This window comes from Delphinus delphis, chromosome X (assembly GCF_949987515.2).
Source record: "Delphinus delphis chromosome X, mDelDel1.2, whole genome shotgun sequence".
Classification (NCBI taxonomy): Eukaryota; Metazoa; Chordata; class Mammalia; order Artiodactyla; family Delphinidae; genus Delphinus; species Delphinus delphis.
This window is the reverse complement of record NC_082704.1, coordinates 82,589,942-82,612,035: the sequence shown is the minus strand read 5'-3', so window position 1 is coordinate 82,612,035 and position 22,094 is coordinate 82,589,942. Positions and strand designations below refer to the sequence as shown.

Below are 22,094 nucleotides of genomic sequence, written 5' to 3'. Positions count from 1 at the left end.
GAACCTCTGCCTACAAGGCTTCTCCTCCCCTGGCCCATTCTGCTGTCCTGGAACGTGGCCATAACTATGGGTGCGTATCTGTCTACTGGCCCAGAGAAAGTAGGGGTGGCACGGGAGATGACGTCCTGAGAAGGGCTGTTCAGAGATGGGCAGCGCTCCCTGCCACGCCCCCGCCCCCACCCCCTCCCACCTACAGGCCTTGCTGGGAAAATGCCCATAGAACCCATTCTAAATAAGGTTGTCTATCCTACCTCTCAGAGCTTTAAGGATCCCTCCCAAGCGAAAGCTTTTGAGAAACTTCCACAGGACCTTTCTGCTCTGACCCCAACCGTAGATCCCCCCACCCCTGCCTCCTCTGCACTTGTAGCCCATGCACTTCTCCCCACCTCCACGCATGCCTCTCTCCAGCATCTCAGAAAGGCCGGAGTCTGAATTCCCCAGGCAGCTATTGTCCTGGCAGCACAGCCGCCACGCCAGCATCCCCACCCAGTCGGCCTGCCAGCCAGCCGGGTCCTCCCCGGCCTCACCAGCCCCCCTTCCCCGCCCCGCCCCGCCCCGCCCCGCTCCGCCCCAGGGAGGACCAGGCTGGCGGCTGGGAGTCTCCCTGCCTGCTCAGCCTCCCTCCTTCCCTCCCTCCCTCTCCCTCCCTGCCTCCCTCCCTCCTCCGCCCGCCCCTGAGGCAGGGACCGTGCAAATCGAGGAGAGGGGGGACGGACAGCCCAGATGGGGTCCAGCTTAGTGCCCTGGGCTCCCCGCTGATGCCTTATCCAGGCTGGGTGTCCCCAGCATCTTGGGACCTAAATTTGTGTAAGCTGGGGTGCTTCCCAGGCCTGGAGGGTCCCTCCGGCAGGCCCATGGTGCCCCTGTTTTGCATCAGGACCCCCCCCCTCGGATGCTCTGAGCCACCCTCCTCAACCCGGATCTAAAACCCGGGACACAGCTATCAGGCCAGCCTCTCTCTCCACCCCACCCCCTCTTTCTGGCGTCCATCCCCTCCCCAACTCCACCTCTGCTGCTGCCTCTGGCTGTGGACCTGCACCTCTTCCCCATCCCCGACAGGCCTGGGGATCGAGGTGAGCCTGGATGAGAGCTCCCACAACCTGGGGCTCTCCCAGGCCATGGCCCGAGTGCTCCCAGGGAGGAGCCCCAGACCCTGAGCATCTGCTGGAGGCTTGGCAGAGGCCCCGCGGGGACCGTGTCTTCTGAGGACAAAAGGCGGCGGCCAGCGGGCAGACAGGGAGGGGGAAGGGGGGACCGGCAGCCAGGTGGGCAGACGGGTAGCAGGGGCCAGTGCTGGCCCCCCTCCCAGCTTGGCGGTGGCGTGAAGATGGGGGTGGGAGTGTGTAGTTGGGGAAGCACCTGCCTGGACCCCCACCTGCCAGCTAGCTGGGCACCCCAAGGCTGTGTGCTGCCCACCTGGTGTTCCCCAACACCCCCAGCCCTGCCCAGTGCACTCCTTCAGTGCCTGCTTCCCCTGATGTCTGCGATTTAGACCAGCCCGGCTGTATCCACGGCAACAGAAGCAGGAATGTCACTGGCTGCCAGCTCACGGAGGGTCCCACAATGTGGCCTGGGCTGTGATTTATCCTGAGTGAGACAGCTTGAGCCCCCTCCCTCGATTCCAAGACAGCCCTGCTGAGAGAGCCAAGGTAAGTAGTCAGCGTCCCTCCACCGAGGATGGGGGGCTGGGACTTCTGTCTCCCCACACATATTCCAGAGTCTCCATCACTGCCATGCTCTCTGTCTCTCTCTGGTTCTGTTAGTCTCTCTCTCTTTCTACTCCATCACAAGGGCTACTTGGGCACTCAAGCCTGGAGAGTCCTCTAGCCATCCCCATCTTCCTCAATCCCAAATGTCCCGTGAGGAAGGGAACCACCACCTGTTTCCCCGTACAAGGTCTGTTTTTATCATTATGGTCGCATTTGAGCATGAGGCTGTGTTAATATTTCCTTGTGTGCTGTCTGTGGAAGGCATGCCTGGAGCCCGGCTGTGCTCCCCTCATGATGCCTGCACCCTGGGCAGGCTCAGCCTCCTGCAGCTGCCTCCTCTCCCTCTCCCTCCTCCTCCACTCTCCGACAGCTTCCTTGGCCAGCATGCAGGGTGTATGTGTGTCTGCCTGAGTGTGTGAGCTGGCAGGTGAGTAGACGTGACAGAGAAGCTGCTCCCAGCCCAGACCACCCCCCACTCCTTGTTTCCTTCTTTCCTTCCTTCCTTCTTTCCTTCCTTCCTTCCCCTGTCTCTGCCCACAAGTAGCACTGACTTTTGCTCACTCACCAGGGAAGATACTGCTGTGATTTCCAGCAAGGGGGAGGAAGCCACTGTAGGGCTAAAAGGAAGGTGAGGTGGGGGTGGGGAGCACTTCCAGGCCCTAGTCTGCTTGATGCCTTGGTGGAGGCAAGGACCATGCCACACAACATCCTGCAGGGGCCAGACACAACATGGTTGTCCCCACAGTGTGGGCCCCAGCCTTCATCCAAGGCTCTCAATCTGTTTCGGACTCCCATGTTGTGTCTGGGATTCCCCAGATATTATGGCCTTGTGGTCCCTCTGTCTGAAGAAGCAGGAAAGCCTGGTATATGGAGAACATGGATTCTTCAGGGACACCTCCCTCAACTACTGGCTCTGCAACTTTAGTGAAAGTGTGCTACTTATTGAACCTTAGTTTTCTCATCTGTCAAAGAGACTGGTAACCCTTCCTTCATGGCTGTGTGTAGTGACTAAATGAGTTGGTGCATGTAAGTAAAGGATGTGTATAGAAGTGGCCCTGAAGCAATGTCAGCAAAGCTCATGGTCAATATTGTTGCTGATTGTTCATGATTAATATTGTCATTAATTATTTGGGGGAAGGACTGGCCCCTCTTCTCCAGGGTCTTGGCTGAGATCTGGGGAGGGCAGCAGGTAGGTAAATGGAGGAGGGGAAGGGGAGGCAGGAGCAACTCTGTGTTGTTACTCCTCATTTGTAAGGAGGAATAAGTGGTGGCTGTGGGCAGAGCCTCCTGCCCCCACCCTCCTCCAGGCTCCTTTCCTGCACTTTCCCCTGTCTGTGCACACACACACACAGAGGCTCTAGCCCCCGTGAGCTAGCAGAGGCCTGGCTTGCAGCCTGCAGCATTGCTGACTCTGGTGATATATGCATCTCCCTGTTGAGGGGAGACTTGGCAAGAGTTTGGCCTGTGGTCAGTGGTTGGCAGGGCGTGGGGACAGGGCTGAAGCTTCTGAGATCACAGGGCTTCGGGTGTGGCCCATGCAGCAGCCAGAGCTGTGGGGGACGGGTCCCAGGGAGTCACTAACATAGAGCCTAGGCTGGAGGGACAGTTGGGTCTGCTGGCTGGTTTCTGGGTGTGAGATGTGGTAGAACACTGAGTGAGGGGTCAGTGGCCGGAGGAGAGTCCTCAAGGCCAGGGGAGCATTAGAAAGAGGGGAAACACTGAGGCCCAGAAGACCTCCTCTGTGGGGGCAGGGAGGGGTGGGATATATAGAGTAGGCTTATGGAGTAGACTTTTCTGAAGAAGCATTAGGTGCAGAAGGGAGAGAACCCCACCTGTGGTCCAGAGGCATCTAGGCCTGAGCGTGGGTGTATATGTGCAACTGAAAACATATAGCTGTGTGTGTCTGTCTGTTCATGGGCACTATGAATGTGTATGAGTCTGTGTGTGTTAGCAGGTCACATGATGGTGTGAAAGTGTGTGGGTGTCTGGGTAGGATGGTGTGTGTACAAGGGAGTGGGTATGACTTTGCATGTCTGTGTGGGTGAGCAAATGGGCATGTTGGATCCTGAGCCTCAGTGAGGGTGTGTTTCTCTGAGCCAATAGGCCTGTTGAATGTCTGGCTAAATATATGTATGTTGTATACATTTGTCTTTGAGTGTACATGTCTGATTGTATGTGTATGAGTGTGAGGGTTTCAGAATGCCTGGGTGTACATGTCCTATTAGGTGATTGCCCAGATATATCTGATTGTGTATATTTGTGTATGCCCCTGTGTGCATATGAATACAAGTGCATCTAAATGGTGTGTTTGTAAGTGTAAGGGCATGTGTATGTGTGTATGGCCATGCATGTATGGGAGGGTAAGTGTGGATACACATGCTTCTGTGTGGGTGTGCCTGTCGTGTATATGTATGAGTAGGCCTGTGTGTGAATGTCTTTGTGGATTCTCCAGCATTTTGAATTATGTCTACGTCTGTGTGTGCATGTTTGAATACATATTGTCTGTAGACAGACCCATGGGTCTACATCTGATTAGGGAAATGTTAGTGTAGATGGTCACACTAGTATAAGGATAACTAATTGTGTGGGTAGGGGAGAGTGTGTGAATGCACATGTTTTGTTCATGAAAGTATGCCTTGTGGTTTGCCTATGTGTGCACATTTGATTATATATATGGGTATGGCTGGGGGGCTGTACACCTTTAAATATATGCACAAAAAGCTGTGTGCATAGGTAAATGGCTGCATTCATGTATATGTCTAGTTGTGTTTCTGGGTACACTGTTGTACCTCTGAGCGTACATCTCTGAGCGTGGTGTGAGTGTATCTCTTAGTGTGAGTGTGCACTCACACTCACTCAGTGTGGTGTGTGCATGAGTAACTACAACTCATAATACTTGGATGCACCTGTCTCATTATGTATTTTGTTTGAATTTCTGAGTGAATGTGAATGTGTGTGTGGAAATGCCTGTGAGTGACTGAGTGAATGTGTGTGTATATGCTAGTATGTGTGAACATCTAGCTGTGTGTGCACTTGAGTGAACATGTCTGTATATTTACCTGTGTATTCACACACATCTAAGTGTATGTGTGTGTAAATATGCCTGGGTGTGTGTCTGTCTGAATGTACAGGTGGTGTCTGAACTGCACCAATTTGTATAGTTCTAATTATTTGCATATGTGTATTTGTATTTATCTACCATTGTTTGTTCTGGAGCATATGTTGTAGAACCGTGTAAGTGAATGTACATACACACCACTCTTGGCCTATAAGTGCGTTTGAGTGTGTGTGTGTGAGGTTGTCTTTGCATGTGTGTGTCTGTAATGAGTGTTAGCAATTCTTCTTGTGCAGATGTACAAGTGTGTGAGAATATGTGACTATTCTTCCATGTGTGCATGAGTCTTCTTTTGTTTGCATATTTTCTCATGGGTGTATGAACATGTGTCAACATAAATGGTGTGCGTAATTGTGTTTTGTAAGTACATTTGTGTCTCCATGTCTGATTCTGTGCATGCAGAAATGAATGAGGTACAAGCCTAAGTTCATGTGAATACGCTTATAGGTGTACATGCCCAGTTGTGTGTATAAGTCTATGTGTGTTAGAATGTCCATGTATGAGTACACCATCTAATTGACAAGCATGTGCACATCTGGGTGTTCATTTGTGTGAGTACATCCTGGTGTGAGTATGTGTGAATATGCTTATGTGGTCATGTCTGGGGCTGTATGTGTATACATTTGGGAGCTCACCTCTGTGTGTCGTGTTTGTTCATTGTCTCACTGGGTGTGATACAGAGTCTGCCTGTCTGTGGACATATGTAAATATGCCTGTGTGTACGCCTGTGTTTGTGAGTGAAAGTATGTCCTTCATGGGCACTATGTCATGTGAGTATATGCTATGCATATATGTCTGTGTTTGAGAATAAATGGATGTGCATATGTGGGACCAAGTGCAGTGTGAGTGTGCACTGCTGTGGGTGTGCCTGTTGTAGGGATGAGTGTAGGTATTTGTGCATGTGCCTGTCTCATGGTATGTATGTGAGAGAGGGAGAAAGATTTGGCCTTGGGCTTGTGCAGATAGGCCTTATCATTGAGAGGGTGATAAGGGGGGGTACTTATGAGTCTGTGTGATGCTATGTGTACTCCAGCGTGTATTTATGTGCCTGTCTGAAAGTCAGGTACCCTGCTAGACTATGTCTGGCTCTAATTGTGTAGACATCCTAGATGATGGAAGCCAAAACACTTGAGCAATCCATGACCCCCTTCTGGGGTTTCTCTGGCCTTGACCATGTGCTGGGCTTCTGTGAGGGTCTCAGGAGAATTCCTGTCATCATTCACACTCAAGAAGTAAGAACCAAAAATGACTGATATCCTACTAGGGAAGGGGGCCTGTGACCTCTTTAGAAAAGGATTTCTTGAAACACAAAGACCTCATTTCCCATCCTCCCCCCACCATCAAAGGCCCAGGACAAAATGGCATTGTATGGTATCAAGGGTTGGTAAATGGTTTTCACACACAACACCCAAGTTGTGCTATCCAGGGAGAAATCTAGATCTAAATGTGTATGTATAAGTGAAAAGTGAAGGTATATTCAGGTAAAGTGGGGTGTGTGTGTGGAGTGGGTGCTATATTTGTTGAGAGAGAAAAAGAGAGAGAGAGAGAGAGAGAGAAGGGATCTGGGTTGTGTGTATGTAAGAGAGAGCCTGGGCGTATCTGGGTAGGGTTTGAGTGTGAGACATTTGGGTGTATTTGAGAGGGATGAGTGTGGATGTGGGTGTGTGTGAATGGTGCATTTGTGAGGCACTATGAGACCATTGGCCTATTTCGGTGGAGGATGGTATAAGTAACATTTTGGGTGTGGCTGTGTGGGAATATGTGTGAGGATATATATATTTGAGGGGTATGTAGGTATGCGTGTATCTGGATGGCGCAAGAGAGAGTCGGGGGTTATCTAGATGATGTATGTTTTACAGTGTGGACCTATCTATGTTACGTGTATAAGAGGGAGTGTGGGTATTTCTGGGTAGAGTGAGTGTATGAAGGAGTATGGTGTATTGGGGTGGGGGCATTCAAGTGTGGGTGTATCTGGATGGTGTGTAGGTGGGTGAGAGAACACGTGTATCTAGGCAATATAAGTGTGTGATGGAGTTTATCTAGATGGTGTGTGTGTCTGTGTGTGTGTGTGTGTAAGAGAGAGAATTTGGGCACATCTGGGTGAGGGTGGGGTATATGTGAGTGTGTATATAATTGGGAGTATCTGTGGATGCTGTGGGGGGTATATGTGAGTGAGGTGTGTGTGGTGTGTGAGAGAGCATGGGTATACCTGCATGGTGTGCGTGGAGTGTGGGTATTCTGGATGATGGTGATTAAGAGAGAGGGGGGAGCTGGATTGTGTGTATGTATAAGAGAGTGCGTAGGTGTTTCTGAGTGTGGTGGGAGTGTGAGAGCATGAATGTATCCAGTGGGAGAAGTGTGTAGGTGTATCTGGATGGGGTAGAAGTGTTTGGGTTTTATTGGGTCAGGGAGTGAATGTGAGTGTTTTGGTGTGTGGCTGGGTGTATCTGGATGATGTGTGAGAGAATATGGTACATCTGGGCTGTTTGTGAGACAGTGTGTGGGTGTATTTTGGGTGGAGTGTGTTTGAATGTGAGTGCATCTGGATGGTGGGTGGGTGAGAGCACAGGTGTATTTGGGTGGTGGAGTATGTATTAAGGTATATCTGAATGGTGTGTTGTTAGAGCTTTGGGTGCATATCTGGGTATATATGTACTTGGGTATGTGTGTGAGTGTGTGTATAACTGGATGAGGTGTGAGAACGAGAGTTTGGGGGACATTACTGGGTGGGAAGTGTGAGTTTGGAATGTGGGGGCATCTGGGTGGTGTGGAGAGGATGAGAACATTGGATGTGTTTGGGCAGTGGAGTGTCTGGGGAAGTGCACCTGGATGGCATGTATGAAAGTTGGATTATCTGGATGGGATGTGTGTGTGTGAATTTGCAAGTGTATCTAGATGGTAGTGGAGTGTATCTAGATGATGCATATGGGTGTGAATGTATCTCAGTGGTCCACATGGGATGAATCTGGATGTTGTGTGTATGTATGAGAGTGTGGATGTATCTGGCTGGGGCTGTGTGAGTGGGCTCTGTGTGTGTGTGTATGTGTGAGAGAGGCAGAGACAGAGAGACAAAGAAAGAACATGAGAAGTGTGGGCATATATGGATAGGATTTGTTTGTGAGTGGGTGTCTCTGGATTATGTGTATGTGGGTATCTGTTCATGTGGATGTATTTGAATTGGGTGAGTGTGAGTATCTGGGTGGGGTGTAAGTGTAGTGTGTTTGAATGGTGTGTGTGTCATTGTAGGCGTATCTTGATACCACATGTGAAAAAGACTGTAGGTTTGCCTGGGTTGGGTATGAGGGCTCTGGGTTGGGAATGTGTGTGAGTTTGGGTGTATCTGAATGTTGTATGTGAGAGTGTGGGTGTACTGAGTTGGAAGTTTGCTTAAAGTGTGGCTGTACCTGGGTGGAGTGCCTGTGAGTGTAGGTGTATTTGAGGTATGTGTGTATGAGGATGGGTGTGTCTAGATGGGATGTGTGTGAGAGGGTGTGTATCAGTATTGGGTGTGTGTGTGAGAGTGGGTGCATCTGAATAGTGTGTGTGAGAAAGAGAATGTGTACCCACCTGGGCTGGGGAGTGTGGGAGTGGGTATATCTAAGTAGGATGTGTGCGGTTCTCTCTGGATGGTGTATGGGAGGGAGATAGGGTATATCTGGGTGATGTGTGTGCATGTGAATATATGTGGATAGTGCGTGTGAGAGCATTTGGGTATATCTGGTTGGGGAGAGTATCTGAGAATGTGGGTGCATCTGTATGTGAGTGTGGATTTATTTAGATGGTGTGTAGGTGGTATATGTGGGTGTTTTGTGTGTTTAGTAGTGTGGGTGTGTATTGGTGGGGTGCATGATTGTGGGTGTGTGTATGAATGTGTATATCTTTCCTGGGGCAAGATATACCTCTGCTGGAGTGTCTGTAAATGTGAGCATGTCCATGTTTGTGTATGTTTATGTGTGTAACTGTTTGTACCTGAGCCTGTCAGTACATGGCTTGTGTGTGCATGTGCTTGTGCTAAAGTAGTGTGTATCTGTATATGTGTATGAGGTGAGTGTGTTTCTACATGTGAGTAAGTTGGATCTGTAAGGTCTTGAGCCAGGCTCTGGGTTTACATGCCTTTATTAGCTGTGTGGCTTTGGACAAGTCACCTAACCTCAACTAAGCCCTAGTTTCTTATTTGTAAAGTAGGGGTAATAATACTACCTATCTCATAGAGTGAGAATTGGATGAGTTAATATTCAAAAAGTGCTTTGGACTGTGCCTGGTACACATTGAGTCCTCTGTGCCACATAAGGAGTTACCCAGTACTATAATTGTCACATACGCCTATGTGTAAGTGACAGTATGTGTCTATCTGCAAGTGTGAACGGGGTAGTTTCTATGTGTGTATTTGCCACATTATCAGTATCCACATGTATGTGTGAGAGAATGAGCAGATTGTGGGTGTATGTGAGGGTGTGTTTATACATAAAAGTGGGTTTGTACTTATATGTGTCCCAGTGTGTATGTAAAACCATGGGTGTATGAGGATGGAAGTGTGGGTCTAGGAGGTTGATGGAAGAGGTTTGGCCCTGTGTGTATGCTTCCCAGCATACACACATCTGAGTGTATGAGTGCATATACCTGTATCTGTGGTAGTGCGCAGTGCGTTTTTATCTGAATATGTAAACGGGTTTATAGTGGTCAGGATGTAAATGTGTGCATGTTGTGAGTGTCTATAAATGTAAGAAGGTTGGTGTTCAGGTTTATATGTGATGATGTAGGTGGATGCGTGTGTGTGTAGAGGATTTAGGCCTATATGGCCATGTACTAGGATGTGTGTATCTGTGTCATGTGAATGTATGTGTAGGTGTGAATGAGTGTGTCTGTCTGTGTTTATAAGCAGCAGTAGCTATATGGGTGTGTATGTGTGAGCCTGCATTGCTTCACCTGCCTGCCTGCCTCTGTGTGTAGCCTGAGCCATGCCTGCCTCAGTGAGCCTGAGCCATGTGTCTGTATGGGCGAGCAAGTCTGTACTGTGTGTATATGTATGTGTGCCAGGGCAGGGTACATATAAGATGGTAGGTTTTAATCTCTTAGTGTAAGAACCTGGGGTGGGGAAGGGCCTGGATCTGTAGGATGTGAGCTGCACTTGCCCTGTGACTGAATGTCAAGTTCTTACATCTGTGCATACATGACTGTGTCTGAAAGCATATAGGTCCATACGATTTGGTCTGTAGGTGTATGTGTGTGCACGTGCCCATGTGAATGGCAAATGTATCGGTGCCTAGGCCTGTATTTCTATAGAAGTGTGGTTATATGTGTGTGTGTGTGTTATATAAATCTTTGCATGATTTGCTGGTAAGTGGGCACCTACACACATGCCTCTTTCTGTGTAGAGGAGGAGGTGTGTGTGTGAGCATCTGACTGCACCTATCAGCTGGGGTAAGTCTGGATGTGTGTGTAAATTTGAATCTCCATGTACATCTATGCCTGTGTGCTGTGTATCTGTTCATGTGTGCAAGTGTCCACGCAATACGACTAGCTGTGAATGTGTCAGGCACACAGAGAAGGTGAAATATTTGTATGGCACACTGTAGTAAACTTAAGAGGATGTAGGGCTACTGGGGTTTGGTGAAAAGAAATTCCTTACATTTTCTTTATATTATAAAAATTGTGGTAAGAAAAATTAAAATGCCAAGTTTTAGGAGAGTTATTTAATATTGAATTTGTATGCAACTTTCAAATGAAATCTTTTCCAAATATTTTCATAGTACACTTGAGCTCACTTCTGTAAACATAACTTTTTAATTCACTCGTGCAAATCTGTAGTGGTCAACATTCGTGCCCACTTCTTCTGCATCTTTGGTCATGACTGTCTTGGTTTATTTTATGGTCATTTTCATCATGATTTGGTAAATCACTTGGTGCCGAGCGTAGATCCCTTATGCCAAGTTGTTGTGTTTCTTGGTAAAAACCCAAACAGAACAAATGAAGCAAATAACCATTGGTACTTTTGACACGGATATAAACTTCTATTGTGGCCTGCCTCTTCTTGATCTTGGAAGGCATGTTGTTGAAGGTAAGACCCATTCCATGGAGGTTGTTTAGGCATAGTTTGCCCTAATGTCCTCATAATTAGCTTGAATGTATGAATGTAGCAGCATGGTTGTGCAGGTCAGCAAAACTCACCTCAAAAGCATGAGCTTTGGGGTCATCAGGTATCATTTTGGTTTCTCTGAAGCATCAGGTGCAGTTTCTTGTGTTGAATATGGCTGGTGCTTTCACACCATACCAACCTTTCTTAACAAATGGAACAACTGCTTGTTCGTGCCTCCCTTTTTCACCTCCCTTTTATAACTCACTTGTTCTTGCTATGCCCAGGCAGAGACCCAGCTTTTATGCTCAGAATAGCTACATACTCTCTTCTGTCTCTTGGTAGTCACCATCAACAGGAAACCATTTGCCTAAGTGGCAGCAAATGGTCAAAGGGTATTTTTTAATTTATTAAAACTCTTTTCTCATCAATAATCTATAATTCTTAGTCTTTGAATTTCGTACTTCAAAGGTGAGATCCTTCTTTAAATCTAACACCTCTTTCTTTTCTTTCAGTCAAATGTGATCTTGAAATTTCTTGTAACAAATGCTCATGAATTTTGGATCCAACAGAAAATTTTCATTTTGAGTATTTAAAAATAATGATGAAGTTTTCCCCTAAGTAGACCTTGTTCTATTCATCCTAGTAAATCTTCTTTAGTATTTAACTTATAATGCTAACTAAACATCACCCAAGGAACCGTACTTGACCTGATTTCTTCTAAGTTGAAGTTTGGCTTCAAATCCATAAACCTTGCTGGTATACTTTCATGTATCTTTGAGTGTCGAAAATTTTTGATGTAATTTTATTCATGTGCTCAAAGAGCCATGTGTTGAAGCCAGTAAGCATCAAATCTGCAAAGTGAGAGTCATTCACAGAGGAATGCTGAAATTTTTCTTTTAGCTCATAAATCCATTATAAACTCTACACACTTAGGCTTAAAACAATAGAGAAGGGTGTACTGATTCCAGTGCTTCACAGAAAGCTGACAAGTGGGTGGGTAGTGCCTTGGATCTAATTAAATTCACCTGGCATCATTTACTGTGGAAGTTAGACCTTCAGGCAAACTTTTATAGGTTAAGGCTCCTCAGTGGATGACTCTCAGCATTTTCAGAACAAATTCCAGCTGTAAACTTCCTGCCATCACAACAGCAGCTTCAGTCCACAGATTTATGCAGAGTTTCCACAATATTTCAAAATATTTATGTATCACTTTGAGTATTTCAACCTTAGTTTATTTTGGTGCTTCTGGCATTTCTCTTCAGGCTTTCTGACTAGTACTATAAACCAAGCACAGTTAATCAACATCCTGAGATACATCAATAGAAAATGAAAACCCCTTTGATTCAGCAATCTTCTGGGTTAGTGTTATCTCGATGTCCTTTGACCTGTCACCAGTGTATCTCCTAACAGAAATAATTGAAAGTGGCCCCTGTCCTATTTCTTCTACCTTGTTGGTCTCAAATACAGTGTGGACATTTTCCTGGCAGACTGCTAACATATGAGATTCTACTGGGCGGGCATCTTAGCTTTACTTGTTAATTGTATAACCCTGTTACTAGCTGGTTGAACTCCATCTAAGAATGTTCTAACTCATCTCAAAAAAGAGCCCAGTTTCTTAATTTGTTCTTCCAGATGCTTCAAAAAGTCCAAATCTTTCTCTGTGTGATAGAGTGTTTTGTGGTCAGTTGACCAACATAGCCTACTGTGAAGGTTTCTGTTGATAACTTTTCCACACAAATTGGACATTTAGGTTGAGGAAAAGAGGGCTAACTGGGCAGCTGAACTCAAATTTGAGACAATCCTCATTAAATTGCTTAAATTAGGAACATCCTGGATTATTTTGGAGGGGAGACTACTGTGTTTGTCTTATGAGTCTCTTGATTTTCCAGCTTTAATCAAAAAGTCCAATTTGATGGGGAAAGAAATATCTTAAGAATTAAATCTACGTGAATATAAAGTATTGAAGGGGTCAGCAGACTGACCCTTTGTGTGACCCTTTGTGACTTCTGAAAACTGATTTTTTCCAAAAATCAAGTTTTAGGTCTTCTGCATTTTTAAGCAGCACTCTGAGACAAACCCAGAAAGGCCTAGAGTTCCCTTTAATGAATCAATTCAATTCAACTATAGTCAGGCTGCACTCATTTACTGACAAATATTTTACCTAAAAACAAAAGATAATAATTAATTATGAAATTAATTATGAAATGTTCTAGAAGAAAACTTTTTTAATAAAGAAGCAACAATCAAGGAAATTAACAAAATTGTTATATTCTCTTTAGGAACACCTAATTCTATATAATAGTAATAACTGCTACAATCATACAGCCCTTCTATTTTCATAGAAAAAATTGTGGAAAAATAAGAATGAGATCAAATTAAAAGAAAAACAAACATTGTACATATATGGGCAAAGCCAAAAAACCTCACTGATGATGAACAACCAGTGGCAACCAAAGTAATAAATCTGACTATCTGGGATGTTTCGACAGGAAGCAATCCAGACATTTACAACCTCCCTTCTCACATGGTCCCCTCAAGCCCCCTCTTGCTCCAGCCCCAGACAGCTCTGCCAATGTTTCCACCTGTGCGTTCTGGAGTTGGCTGCTCTGTGCACTTGCACGGGTTTGTCTCTGGGTGTATACCTGTTGCAGGCTGTATATGTCAAGTAAGTATCTGGTTTGTGAGCAAGTTTGTGTGTGTATAGACGTCTGTGTGTGAGAGTGTATCTGTATACACTATATCTGGCTTTTTTCTTTGTGTTTGCTTGTGCTTGCATATTTCTAAGGGGTGTGTGTGTGTGTCTGTGTTGGAGCTGGTCTACTTCTCTGCATGAGTGAGCGTGTACATGTATGGGCATCTGTGTATACCTGTGCTAGAGTGTACACATCTGTGTTGGTGAGTGTGCCTAATCTATGTGAGAGGTTTCGGATCAGTTGGTCTCTGTATGTTAGAGTGTGTTAGAGTATGTACATGTGTGATATGTGAGCAGTTTTTTACTTGTCTGTTTTTTCTGTGGGTATCTGAGGGGCAGTCTGTATATACATATGTGTGGCAGGGTTCAAGTGCATGTGAGCATGCTGGCATATGTAAGTGACTGAGTGTTAACATGTGTAACCATGTTTGTATATGTGATGACATAGGTATGCCACTGTTTTCTTGCAACTGTGTTGCAAGAGTTTAAATACGTGAGAGGATTTGAATCATCAGGTACACTGGGACAAAGGGTATATATGAGTCTACATGTGAGTGACAATGAGTAGGTTTGTGTGTGTGTATCTGTCACAATTTGAAAGTTTGTGTGTATGTTAAGGGAGTTATAATTGTGGGTTTGTGGGCCACTGCACGTGTGTGTGTGTCTGAGTGTGTCTGCATATTAGCAATTCTCAGCTCTCTCATACCCAACACCCTCTTTTATGTAACATATTTTGTAACACCCCTTTACTATTTGGACATGAAGTTCTTAGATAATACAATCTCTCTGCATATATAATTTCAAAAGAAAATTCATATAGTTATGTTATACAATAGCCACATTATATTAACTCTAATATAAATAAATAAGAAATAAAAGTGACTTATAAGAAAATAATTTGCATTTCAATATGGAAATGCTTGGGCATGACACTCCCCAGGAGATTCAGTGAATTAGAAGCTTGTAACATCTTATGATGAGTAAACGTGGATTTAGGAGAAGGGGAAAAATCAGAAGCTGCCCCTTGTACGAAGTGCAGGCAAATGACAGGCAAAGGCCTAGGGGTGAGAGTTTCTGAAATACTGAACAGCTCAAGGAAAGTGCTCTACAAAACAAAGTACAGTCTCTAGACTTACATGGCAGCCACATTCCTGGATAATTCAGGGTATATTAAATCAAAGGAACAACTGTGTTTAACTGTGAAATAGAGTTAGATTCTAGGTTCAGTTCATTCCAAGTCCAAAATCCTATGGGTTGAGGGACATATGTTGGCTGTGTGGGACTGCCCCGCAGGTCACTGAATGGCCAGCATCCTCGCCCAGGACCCCAAATGTTAGAAGGACACACCCAGCACTGTGGCAACCAAAAATGCTCCTATAAATTTCCAAAATGTCCCCTAGGGGGCAGTAATGCCTTTGTTGAGGACAAAGCACTGGTGTTTAAGCAGGGTACACTGTGCCTGTGTGAATGAGGACGCATACACGATATACCGTGTGTGTGTGTGTGTGTGTGTGTGTGTGTGTGTGTGTGTGTGTATGAGTGCCGTGTGTGCACACCAGTGCCCCTGTGTGTGAGCTGGTTGCTGTCTATGGGTCTCTATAGGAGTAGCCTATGTGTTTGTGAGTGTGTGTGTAGGTGTCTGTGTATCTCTAAGGGCATCTGAGCACGAGCAGGTGTGTACATGTTATGTGTATGCACATACACCCTTAGTTTTGGATGGTCCCAGGCTGTGGCTGCCAGTCTATGCTTAGAAGAACACTCTCCTCACTTTTTATATAATCACCCCAGCTTTCCAGGCAACACCAGAGTTTTGTTTGCTTCTATTATTTTATGGGTTTTTGTTTTGTTTGTTTTGTTTTAGTGTTTGTTTTTGTTTTCACTGGGACTTGGCTACACATTATCCACCTTCTTGGTCTTAGTGTGTCTCTCTGTGTCTCCCTCTCTGTCTCCATCTTTATTTCTGCCTCTCTCTGTCTCTGTCTCTGCCTCTGTGTCCGTCCCCTCTTTATCTGTCTCTCATTCCCCGTCCCTGTCTATTTCTCTATATCTTTCTCTCTTTATTTCCTGGCATTATCCCTTTCCTTCTATCTCTCTGTCTCTGTCTCCCTCCCTCCTTCCCTCTCTCCCTCTGTCTCTATTTTTTCTGTCTCTATTTTTTCTCTCTATTTTTCCCCTTTCTGTCTCTATTTCTCTCCCTTGTCTGTCTCTTGCACTTTCTCTGTTTCTGTGTGTGTGTCTCTCTCTTTTTTCTCACTTTATCTCTTCTTCCTCTTTCTGTCTCTATTTCTATCTCCTCTTCTCTGTGTAAGGCTCTCTCCTTTCTCTGTGTATTTGTCCCACCCCTTCCCTCCCTCCCTCCCTCCTATGTCTCCATCTGTCTGTCTGTCTGTCTGTCTCTCTCTCTCTGCTCCTCTCTCCTTCTTTGTCACTCATGTGTCTCTCTGACTCTGTCTTACATTCAGTCTCTGTCTCTATCACTTCCTCCCTGCCTCTCCTGAAGGCTAAGAAGTGCGTGTGTGTATGTGTGTGTGTGTGTGTGTGTGTGTGTGTGTGCATATTTACACACACCCAGCTATCGGCTGGTCCACAGTTGTGTGGGAGCTATGAGGCCTTGAGGGGCCGAAGGGGCCCACCAACTCCGCTTCTCTCAAGCCCCTGCCCTAGCACCTTCTCTTGGCCCACTGGCACCAGCTCTGAGACTTTGGGGTACCATCAAAGTCTGGCCCCAGATGGCTGTGGCAGGCCATGTTGGGTTGAACTGGGAAACAGTGCAGAGGGGAGCCGTTTTCCTGGGAGGGAGGAGGTAGAAAGACATCCACTCAAGCCCCACTTCCCCCAACTTCAAGCCCATCCCAGTCCCAGCAGGAGTTCTGAGCTTCTCCAGCTTCTGCCTTGCTGCCTCTCCTCAGGGAACTGCCCTGCTACCTTGTCACACCCCACACCCAGCCCGCACACACTAGGAGCTCTCCTGCTTCCCCCCAGGTTTTGCCTGTGCTGTCCCATTCACTCACTGCCCAGACAGCTCTCTCAGCAAATCCCACCTGGAAGCCTCCAGGCAGCCCTCCCTGAGCCACCAGCCCCTCTAGTCCCTCAACCAATTGATTTGACAGCTTTTGACTGAGGGCCTACCATGGGCTGTGCACTGCTCTTCTAGAGGAGAGTGTGTGAGTCGATAATCCCTACCCTTGTGGAGCTTTCCTTCTAATAGGGAGAGGCAGGCAATAAACCAAAAATTTAAAGTAAATATTTTATAATAACTATAAATGGAGTATAACCTTTAAAATTGTGAATCACTGTGTTGTCCATCTGTAACTTATATAATACCATACATGAACTATATATCAATATTAATTAATTAATTAAAACAACTATTTTAAAAGTAAATTATATAGTACATTAGAAGAGAGAAATTCTAGGAAGAGAAGCAAAGCAAGGCAAGAGGCACGGGGGTGCTGTTATTCCTTACCTGGATTACTGCAAGAGCCTCCTAAGTAGTCTCCCTACTTCCACCTTTGCCTCACATGATCTGTGCTCCTCACCGCAGCAAGCAGGATCCCATTCAATCCTGAGTCATATCACATCTCGCCTCTGTTCAAAACCGTCCCACAGCTCCCATCTCACTCAGAGTAAAAGTCACAGTCCTCACCATGGCCTATGTGATCTGGCCTCACCACCTTTCTGACCTCACCTCTTACCACTTTCCCCTCACTCACTGTGTTCCACCCTCTTCTTTGCTCTTCCTCGAATGTACCACATGCAGTCTCACCTCAGGGCCTTTTCTCTAGCTGTTCCCTCTGCCTGGACTTCTCTTCCCCCAGATGACCACATGGCTCACTCTCTCACCTCCTTCATGTCTTTGCTCAGATGACACCTCCTCCATGAAGCCTTCCCTGTCCACCTCATCTAAAACTGCACTTCTCCCACCCTTAGCACTTCCTATCCCCCTTCCATCCTTTATTTTTATTTTTAGGAACCTATCATCATTTGACCTAGTATACTTCACCTATGTATCTTCTTTATTGTCTAGAATATCACCTTCACAAGGGCAGGGATCTTTGTCAGTTTATTTCACAGCTGTATCACCAGTGCCTGGCATGCAGTATATGCTCAATAAATAGTTTTTCAACAAATGAATACACACAAGCATACCTAAGTCTTTATATTCACATATACTCTCCACCTCACTTAAAGTAAAAACCCAAGTCCTTGTCATGGCCCACAGCCCTGCACGATCTGGCCCCAGACCCCTCTGTGAATTCACCTTCCACTGTCTCTCTTGCCACCCTGTTCCAGCCACACTGGTCTTCCCATTGTTCCACGAGCATGCTAAGCACATGCTTGGTTATGAATAAAGAAACCTATTTAATGAGTGGCTACCAGCATTAACCAAAAAAATCTGTGAAACAGAATAGAAACTAGGTACATTATACATAGGATCTGTACTGTTTTGTGAAACTTTTGGTTCAGCTCTATGTACACATGCTTGTATGTGTACCAGGCTGTGATGTAAAATGTATTTCTTACTATGGGTGGCAGTTTAAAAAGTTTGAAGAACACAAACTTTGGGCTTTGCAAAGGGAGAGAAGAGCTGCATCAACATCCCCATCCCACAGACCCACCAGTGGAGGAAACAGATAACCGAGGACATCCAGAGAGACGAAGCACCTCCTCACCCAGCAAGGAGGGAGAAGGAGCAGCAGTGGGCCAGGGGCAGGGCCTGACACCAGCCGGGGAATAAGTGGGGAGGCCACCTAGACATACTAACACTGCCCTTTCTGTTTCTTCCTCACTTTTCCTTTCCACCTGTTTCTCACTGTCTCTTTTTCTTGTGTTTCTCTCCCTCCCTCCCTACGCCCTCCTTCTTTCCCCCACTTCCTGTCTCTCTGGTTCTGTCTCTCTCCCTGTCTCTTCTCACTCTTTCTCATCCCCTCCATTTCTGTCTCAATTTGTGTCCATTTTCTATCTCTTTGTTCTCTCCTTTCTCACTCTCTCTGTGCCCCTGTGTGTGTTTTCTCTCTGTCTCTTTCCTGCCCTCATATCTCTGTCTCTCTGTGTCTGTGTCCTCATTTGCAGGTGCAGCCCAGCAGGACAACTGATGGAGTCCCCCGGGGCCCATCGAGCACCGGACTGGCTGACCCCATAGGGTTGGGAGCAGCCCCTGCCCCTCAGTATGGCCAACACCACTGGAGAGCCCGAGGAGGTGAGCGGCGCACTGTCTCCACCATCAGCATCGGCTTACGTGAAGCTGGTGCTGCTGGGACTGATCATGTGCGTGAGCCTGGCGGGCAATGCCATCTTGTCCCTGCTGGTGCTCAAGGAGCGTGCCCTGCACAAGGCTCCTTACTACTTTCTGTTGGACCTGTGCCTGGCTGATGGCATACGCTCTGCCGTCTGCTTCCCCTTTGTGCTGGCTTCTGTGCGCCACGGCTCCTCATGGACCTTCAGTGCGCTCAGCTGCAAGATTGTGGCCTTTATGGCTGTGCTCTTTTGCTTCCATGCGGCCTTCATGCTGTTCTGCATCAGCGTCACACGCTACATGGCCATCGCCCACCACCGCTTCTACGCCAAGCGCATGACACTCTGGACATGCACAGCTGTCATCTGCATGGCCTGGACCCTGTCTGTGGCCATGGCCTTCCCACCTGTCTTCGACGTGGGCACCTACAAGTTCATCCGTGAGGAGGACCAGTGCATCTTTGAGCATCGCTACTTCAAGGCCAATGACACGCTGGGCTTCATGCTTATGTTGGCTGTGCTCATGGCAGCCACACATGCTGTCTATGGCAAGCTGCTCCTCTTCGAGTATCGTCACCGCAAGATGAAGCCCGTGCAGATGGTGCCAGCCATCAGCCAGAACTGGACATTCCATGGTCCTGGGGCCACCGGCCAGGCTGCTGCCAACTGGATCGCTGGCTTTGGCCGTGGGCCCATGCCACCAACCCTGCTGGGTATCCGGCAGAATGGGCATGCAGCCAGCCGGCGGCTGCTGGGCATGGACGAGGTCAAGGGTGAAAAGCAGCTGGGCCGTATGTTCTACGCAATCACACTGCTCTTCCTGCTACTCTGGTCACCCTACATTGTGGCCTGCTACTGGCGAGTGTTTGTGAAAGCCTGTGCCGTGCCCCACCGTTACCTGGCCACCGCTGTTTGGATGAGCTTCGCCCAGGCTGCCGTCAACCCGATCGTCTGCTTCCTGCTCAACAAGGACCTCAAGAAGTGCCTGAGGACTCATGCCCCCTGCTGGGGCACAGGAGATGCCCCGGCGCCTAGAGAACCCTACTGTGTCATGTGAAGCAGGCTGGTAGGCAGACAGGCAGGGAGAAAGTCAGGGCCACCATGATGGGGCCAACAGAAGGGGAGAGGTGGGGCTCCATAACAGGAGCCTTTCTTTCTGAGCTCCAGCCCCAGCCCCTCGAACCACCTGGAATCTAGGTACCTTTGTCAGCACCTCCCCAGGGTTGGGGACTGGGTGGGGGACTAGGAAAGAGGCATTTCTAGTTCTGTGGGGCCCGTCTCCGCCACCTCCTTCTCCACTTCTACAATCTCTCTCTCTCTCTCTCTCTCTCTCTCTCTCTCTCTCTCTCACTCTCTCTCTCTCTCTCTCTCTCTCTCTCTCTCTCTCTCTCTCTCTCTCTCACACACACACACACACACACACACACACACACACACAGAAGTGACAATTCAGAAAAAAAAACTGAAAATGCAGGTTTTTCTACTCACAGCTGAGGAGACAGGCTTTCTTGCTTTAATGTCTCTCCTCTGACATTGTCCAGAAGGGGGAAATTTGTCCTGTAAAATAGACTTCCAGAGTCCTTATTGTCCCCTCTGCTCCCACGTACCCTCCCCTTCCAAGTCCTTTAGCAAGGCCTGGATGTTTAGAGAGAAATTGATCTGCTGACAAGAGGGACCGAAGGGGCTGCTGGGTTCCCAGGGAGCAAGGAATGTTTAATTGCTATGTTGTGTGCAATGTTGTTTTAGGCTAACCCTGGTCCCAAGCCCGGTCTTTTCTCCATCCCCGCCATGTCCAGACCTCCCAAGTGTTTCTTGAGCATCTGTTTGAGAAGCCAGGAGGGGAGGGAGAAGGGCTTCTGGGGTGGGCCCAGGTTAGGTGAAGAGCAGGATGTGAGTACACGCCTTGAGCTGAAGAGACCCCAGCTTGGCTGCATTCTCTCAAGCTGCCAACTGGATCCCCATGCCCCAACTCTTCTTCTTGAGGATGGAAATCCACTCCAACCCCACCGGGGTTGATGTGGGTGCCATACAGGCAGGAGCAGCCCCCCACCCCATGGAAGTGTAGGGAGAAAGTCAAACTCTCCAGAATGGCTGGATCCCAAAGGCTGGGGTCAGAGTGGAATTCAACCCCAGAATTGTCTCCTGAGTTCATGATACTCTCCTGAAGATGAAAATTCTTTGAGGGACTTGGTAAGTCATAGTGGTATAAACTCCAGGGCACTGTGGACTTGAGTCCATTCCTCTCTGACCTCTTTTTGTCCCCCTCAAGCCTCAGGAGCCTCAAGCCCCTCTGTGGTAACCCTTGGCCTTCTGGGCCCTCAGCCCCCAACTTCCTTGCACTGAACAGCCCTTCCCCTCTTCCTCCCTCCACCATTACTTCCACCCCAAGTGGAGCAGACTGCAGCCAGAATCCCCAGGTGGGAGATCCCAAGCCTCCTTCCCAGGGCAGAGTCCACTCTGGGCTCCCATCAAGTCTCATGGACTGGTGAGCCAAACTGGCATTCTTTGCCTGGTCTTGCCCAAGTTCTCTGTCCCCCTCTCATCTCCTGGGAGAGCAGGAGATCTGTATTTATCCACCTCCTTTCCCTTCCCTACAGAAGCCCTTGTCCTACACTCCCTCCCTACTCCAAGACAGCTCCAGAACTGGGCAAACCTTGACCCAAGAGGGATGGAGAAGGCACTCTAGGCAGGAGAGACAATAATGAGCCTGGCTATGGAGTGGCCTTGGAAAGGCAGGCCAGAGTGGCTGAGAGGCTGGGGGTGGGGGGTACCTGTTCTCTCAGTGATAGTGATGGGGGTGCCTTTCAGGGGGTGGGTTGGGGCACCACAGGGGTGGGGGTAGATAGGGTACATTCAGGAGGATTTGCCTCCATTTCCTTTTTCTAACTGCGTGGATTCACCATTGGATTTTGTAAATGGAAAACAAATGAACAATGCTATATTGGATGTTTTCTCTTTGTGTGTGTGTGTGTGTGTGTGTGTGTGTGTGTGTCCTGTCTGTGTGACTACATGTGGGGAGGTATGGTCAAGTGAGATAGTGTATCTGCGTGACTTTGTTGGGGGGCACTCCTGCCTGGGGCACACATGTGACCAAATGCCTGTATGTGGAGACATATACAGTGCACACATGTACACATATGCACCTAATTGAGAGGGGACAAAATAGAGTATGTGCCTGCAGCAAGAAGTAGAGTGGTCGGAGAGATGGAACTTGAAAACGGTACGTATGTATGTAGCAAGAGGGTAGACTCCCATCTCATAAGATCT

The 22,094-nt window shown here is 47.5% G+C and overlaps 1 protein-coding gene across 1 annotated transcript; it reads left to right on the top strand.

Annotated features, from left to right (window-relative positions):
* Positions 1 to 1,503: 1,503 nt before the first annotated feature.
* GPR173 (G protein-coupled receptor 173) lies at positions 1,504 to 19,884 on the top strand. Its single transcript, XM_060002330.1, has 2 exons — positions 1,504 to 1,649; positions 18,666 to 19,884. The coding sequence occupies exon 2, from the start codon at positions 18,763 to 18,765 to the stop codon at positions 19,882 to 19,884; it is 1,122 nt and encodes a 373-aa protein (XP_059858313.1). The 5' UTR covers positions 1,504 to 1,649; positions 18,666 to 18,762.
* Positions 19,885 to 22,094: the final 2,210 nt, after the last annotated feature.

What these genes read in the sequence shown, in the direction of transcription:
- GPR173 (XM_060002330.1), top strand. Translation starts at nt 18,763, where the DNA reads ATGGCCAACACCACTGGAGAGCCCGAGGAGGTGAGCGGCGCACTGTCT.